The sequence below is a fragment of the Phocoena phocoena genome, chromosome 2 (assembly GCF_963924675.1).
Source record: "Phocoena phocoena chromosome 2, mPhoPho1.1, whole genome shotgun sequence".
Taxonomy (NCBI): Eukaryota; Metazoa; Chordata; class Mammalia; order Artiodactyla; family Phocoenidae; genus Phocoena; species Phocoena phocoena.
Window position 1 is genome coordinate 151,811,530 of NC_089220.1, and position 6,089 is coordinate 151,817,618.

Below are 6,089 nucleotides of genomic sequence, written 5' to 3' on the forward strand. Positions count from 1 at the left end.
TTTTGTACATTCCTTTGGATTTTCTACTTAGACAACTAAGTTGTCTGTAAGTAGAGGCAGTTTTGCTTTTTATTTGCAGGCTGTATGCCTTTATTTCTTTGGTCTTCCTTTACTGAATCACTACCTAAAATGACTGATAGAAGGAGTTATAGGAGACATTTCTGTCCTGTTCCTGTTTTTAAGAAGAGAGCATTCAGTCTTTCACCAATAAATATATGTGAGCTGTAGGTATTTTATAGACCTACTTTATCAGGTTGAGGAAGATTTCTTTCAGTGAATGAATGAATAATGAACTATGTCAAATGTTTTTTTCTGCATCTAGTAAGAATACCTTATGCTTTTCCTTCTTTAATCTATTAATATGGCATATTACATTGATTTCTAAATATTAAACCAAGATTCCATTTCCAGAATAAATCCGTTTTGCCATTTTTACATATTGCTGGGCTCAGTTTGCTCATTTTTTAAACAGTATTTGTGTTTATATTCAGATGGGTATTGGTCTATAGTTTTGTGGGGGGTTTGCCATGTCTTTGGTTTGGATTTTTCAGTACTGCTGGCCTCATAAAATGAGTTGGAAAGTATCCCCCAAACCTCTTTACTGTAGAAGAAATTCTATAAATTTTAAAATTATTTCTTCCTGAAATGTTTGGTAGATTTCACTAGTGAAACTTTCTGGGTCTGGAGTTTTCCTTGTTTGTAGAATTTTAACTACAAATTTAATTATGTACTTTAATAGATACAGTACTATTGTAGTTATCCATTTCTTCTTAAGTGAGCTGGTGGTTCCCTTAATGTCTTAGGAAAATTTCCTCCACAAACATTTTTAGAATAGTTCAAATCCTTTTAACCAGTGCCATTATCTTTTGCCTGAAATACCTACAATGCTGCAGTATTAGTTACTTTCTCTAGTCTTATCCCCACTAGAACCCATCCTCACCATTATCATCTATCCAAAATATATTGTTCATGTCTCATTCTTTTTTAGCAGCCTTTTAAAGACCGATTTAAATTGTCAAGTATATAAATTTTTAAATATTTATTTGGCTGCACTGGGTCTTAGTTGCAGCATGCAGGATCTTTTGTTGCAGCACACGGGCTTCTCTCTAGTTGTGGCGTGCAGGTTTTTTGGGGTTTTTTTCCTCTCTCTAGTTGTGGCGTGTGGGCTCCAGAGCACGTGGGCTCTGTAGTTTGCAGCATGTGGGCTCTCTCATGGAGGTGCGTCAGCTCAGCAGTTGTGGCATGCAGGCTTAGTTGCCCTGCGACTGTGGGATTTTAGTTCCCTGACCAGGGATCGAACCCACATCCCCTGCATTGGAAGGTGGATTCTTTACCTCTGGACCACCAGGGAAGTCCCTTAAGTATATAAATTCTTTAGCATATTAAAAATGGGTCTCTACCATAAGCCTCCAGCTTCATCTCCTCTCACCTTTTCCAGGAAAATCATGGCCTACAAAAGCCAAACTGCTTGTATTTCTGTGAATCTACTGCATTGCTCGCCCTGTATCTTTTACTGTAATTTTTCACCATATTCATTATGAAGGTTTTTTTGTTTTTTTTTTTGGCCACAACACTTGGCTTGTGGGATCTTAATTCCCTGACCAGGGACTGAATCCTGGCCCTCAGCAGTGAAAGCACAGAGTCCCAACCACTGGACCACCAGGGAATTCCCAATATTCTTAATCATCTTTTATGTGCTACTCACACAACCTGTCATTCAGAAACCCTCTTTGATTCTCTAGGGAGAGACAGCTTTCCCTCATTCATTCATGCTATGTTGTAATAGATAATTCAGATATTTACCGTAGGTTATATCATACACGAATATACGAAAGTGAAATTATGTAAGTTTGCCTTCCTAACAAGACCAAGCTCCTAAAAGTTAAGGTAATAGTATATTTCTCTTTCTGTCCCTTACTCCTAGCCCAGTGTCTGCCCTACAGTAAGTACCCAATAATGTTTGTTGAACTATTCTGGGTTACATAGCACTGGAGTGGGTAGATTCTTGAGGTAAGATATGACTGTAATTTGTATTTCATTATCCAGCATCCTATCATTGAACTATGCACTGGCATTAGCCAAGAAGTAGATGGGGATCCTCTTCTACTTTAATTGTTCATAATACCCTTTTGGCTCTCAGGTCACCTTACACACATGATCAGTGTAGAGAATGCTTTACCAAGTACAGTTATCTATGCACATACACACCAGATTTTGTGTGAAATTCCAGGAAGTTCATAGAACTCTTTATCTCCATCCACTTCCCAGTTTTTATACAGGCTATCCATTCTGAGTTGTTCAGTAGGATTACACCACCATCCAATAGGACCAAGTGAACCAGGCTGGAATGAGAGAAAGAATAGAAGAGACCTGAAAGAAGGCTTAGAGTAGATCCAGAGGGTCCTTGTTCAATTTTTGGTGGAGATAGTTACAATATGGTAAAAGAAGAACTGAAAGGTTGCTTACTTGATTGTCTCCATCAGTGTTCGTCAGAGGCCTGGGTGCTCCAGATTATCATGAGACGTTCAGAGACCCTCCACAGGTATCCACCACTGACCAGACTTAATGGTGCTGATTTGGGTGGAGAATTAATAGGGGCAAAAGCCCTAAGCCTTTAAGGAAAAAACAGTGTTTTGAAGAGTATTTAAGAGCTGTTACATGACAACCCTGTGGTGCAGATTAATCAGTGCCATTATCTTTTGTGCAGTTATTAGATGGACCCAAGTTGGGAGAAAAAAATGACTAGAGAGAGACTCTAAACAACTCTATTCATATGACCATTTAAGGGATGAGTACTAGAAACAGAAAATGTGTTTCATTTGTGCAGATTTCTGAGGACAGAAGGTCATCCTCTACCCCTGCTTTTGGAGCCATTCCTTTCTGCTTTCCTATTCCACTGATTAAATCCCCATCAAGTATCCCTCTCTTAGTGAATATTTCCCCTCAGCATATAAATATACTCAGATACCCCACTAACAAACATGCCACAAGAAAAAAACAAAAACAATTAAAATAACAACAGCAAAATAATATAAACTCCAAAACAGACTATCTTGACTATGACCTTCCTTTCACCTACCTTTTAATTCCCAAAATTCTGTAAATAACAACATGAAGTGTAAACTCCCACACCTTAACCTTCTCACTCCCCATTCACCCCCAGATCTACTGCAATTTATCTTGCTTTCATATGAATTTCACTGAAACTGCTCATGTGAAAGTCACTGATGAACTTTCAGCTGACCTATTTTATCCCTGTTTAAGATATTTTTCAGTTGGGTGTCTATGATGCCACTCTATAAAAACTGAGCTCTCTTTAGCTTTAAATTTCAGAAAACTCAAGTACAAATGAAGTAATCTATAAGAAAATTTTATTATTTCACAGAACTTAGTCACACCCCTTAAGAGGTCCCAATATATGGAATCTGCATAGCTGATTAATCATTAGTTCATAGATCACCAAGGGCACTCTTTTCTATTTTCAACTTTACCATGTTCAGACTTTATGCTAATCAAGGGTGTGTGTGTGTGTGTGTGTGTGTGTGTGTGTGTGTGTGTGTGTGTTTGGCAAGAGCAAAATCATATGCTAATGTCCATCCAAAGTAGGGAGGGTTTCTCCCCATGCATCTTTCTTTTAGTGGTTCCACCTATAAATGACTCAAAACCATGGGAGGAAGCACCCTCACTTTCCCATTGGGTTCCTAAACATAAGAGCCTCCTTGGCCTTAGGCCCCACGCCCACCTACAAATGAATCCATCTCATAGGGAAAGAGACCACCGTGATAGGCTTGACTAATCAGCATTTTCCAGACTCGTGTAGAAAAGGGATGGACAGAGCTGTGCCACCAAGGTGGGAGGGGGCTACTCTGTTGGGTGGACAACCAATAATGACCGCTGTGTACTTTTAACCGGATTTTCTGTTTCTAGTACTCATCCCTTAAACGGTCACATGAATAGAGTTGTTTAGGGTCTCTCTCCAGTCATTTTCTTCTCCCATCTAGCAACTGCAAGCTCTTGACTTTGAAATCTATTTTTCTAAGAGATAATTTACCTGTTTGAACTGATATCTGCTTAAACAGACAAGACAGCAAATCTAATCACTCCCCTGTAAACACACACACACACACCCTCACATATTCACAGGCATACACACTCACACAGACACACACACATACAATGACACATGCACAGACATATGGATTCGTTCCAAAGCTTTACTTCGTCTATTTCCGGTTTTTAGCGTCTGTTGAATTGCTATCCACAGACGTGCCGTCTTCATGCCGTCACACACAGATACTGCACGAGGTCCATGTTTAGCCCAGGCGCATTTCTTCTGAGGCTCATTTATACGTCTTCATGTGCCACAGCCCGTCATTTAAATAATGGATATTTTCGATCCCGATTCCTTTGTTGACTTTCTCGATTTCCTCTGCTGACATCTTCATGACTCCCACACACAGGGCGTGCTGTTTTCCTTCTGCCATGATTGCAACCACCGTGTCCACCGCGGCGGGGTAGAGCTTAGCTCCGGGAGAGGTCAGGCCCGGACACATGATATTGGCTCCACTGAGCACAAACTTGATGGCTCCTTTATCAACCTGCTGGCGGGGCAGGATGAAAGGGTATTTGTGAAGCAGCCTTAGCGTTGGATAAAAAGGCCCTTCTCTTTGTCTAAAAAATAGTAACTCCCCGTTTACAGTGAGGATTTCTATGTGTTCGTGGCATCGCACTATTTTGACCGGATCCTTCTTAGGCATGATTTGATTCAGCCACGGATCGATACCAGGAAATTGCTCTATCAACTGGTTCTTAATACCCTTAATAACGGAAGTTTTCAACTGGATGCAGTTGGACACATTTTCTTTTTCATCAAATTTCTTGAACATGATCCAAGGTGAAGAGGGCGACGACAAGGAAGCGCCCGGAATCGAAGAGAAAACTGAATTACAGAGAGCCCGGCGGAGGCGCTTACCGGAGATCTGCCGGCGTGGACGGTCGGTACGGCTGTTGTTAACCGGAAGAGGGAGGCGCTTTACGGCTTTCCGGGAAATCTACTTCCGCTCCTTGGAATGTGGCGTCGCACTTTCCGGCAGTATTTGGTCTTCCGATTACTCTTCGAGGCGGAAAGGTAAAAGGGCGGGACTTGAAAAGGAAGGGTGGTAGAGCAATCATTTTTGTTGCAGGAAGAGAAGAACGGAGGGAACCTGTCTTCTATTTTTTTTAATTGGGAAATGGCTCACCATCTGTCCATTTACCCACGCCAGAAACCGGGGGACGGATGCTGAACGATAAGACCTCCTGTTCCGACGGTCACGGCAAGGAGTCGAGTCCTGTACGTTATTTCTCCTCCACAATTTCTCATGCTCTCACAATCTCTCGCTGCTTTAGCGCAGCTCCGAATACTTGCAAACAGTCGCTGCCTGTCACCTTCCCAGTTCTCTCCACTTGCACCCGGAGAGGAGAGGCTTTGCGGCCAGGCGGAATGCGAATGTTATACGATTTCAATCCTTTTAAACACACCCAAACTCGTTTTATGGGCCGGCATACGGTCTCTTTTGGTGAATGTAACGGTGCTTCTGAAAATAATGGGCTCTCTGCTTTGGGTGCAGCGCTTCTCTATTCTTACTGATTTTCTGTGTGCTCATTCTGTCCGTTACTGAGCAGCATATTGAAATCTCCATGGTTGTGGAGCTCTTTCCCTTTTCAGTTCTATCAGCTTTGGATTTATAGATTTTGAAGCTGCGTTATTAGGTCCATACCCATTTCAGATTAATGTGGAAGTCACCCTGTTAATTAGGATTTTATCCGCTTAGGTTTTACTTGTCATCCAAAGAAGTGTGAGGCCCGTGAGGGCAGTAATTGTATATTTTATCTCTGTATTTTTTCACCCAGCACAAGATAGATCTGTTTCATACTACATACACAATAAGTCACTGATGAATAAATGAAAGAATGCTTCCTCTCCCCAAAGTTTTGGTCCCTTTGTTTCCCAGACAGTGCTTTGTGAAGAGAATAAGAGCAAATCCTTGCTCTGTGGGCACTTCTCTCCAATGACACATGCTTAATTTGGGAAGCCTGCACTGCAGCAG

The 6,089-nt window shown here is 41.4% G+C and overlaps 1 protein-coding gene across 1 annotated transcript; it reads right to left on the reverse strand.

The window, feature by feature from the left end:
• Window positions 1-4,340: 4,340 nt before the first annotated feature.
• LOC136118965 (malignant T-cell-amplified sequence 1-like) lies at window positions 4,341-4,886 on the reverse strand. The gene has a single exon (XM_065872341.1). The coding sequence runs from the start codon at window positions 4,884-4,886 to the stop codon at window positions 4,341-4,343; it is 546 nt and encodes a 181-aa protein (XP_065728413.1).
• Window positions 4,887-6,089: the final 1,203 nt, after the last annotated feature.

Bases quoted from the DNA above. Each gene is read 5' to 3' on its own strand.
- LOC136118965 (XM_065872341.1), bottom strand. From the start codon at position 4,886: ATGTTCAAGAAATTTGATGAAAAAGAAAATGTGTCCAACTGCATCCAG.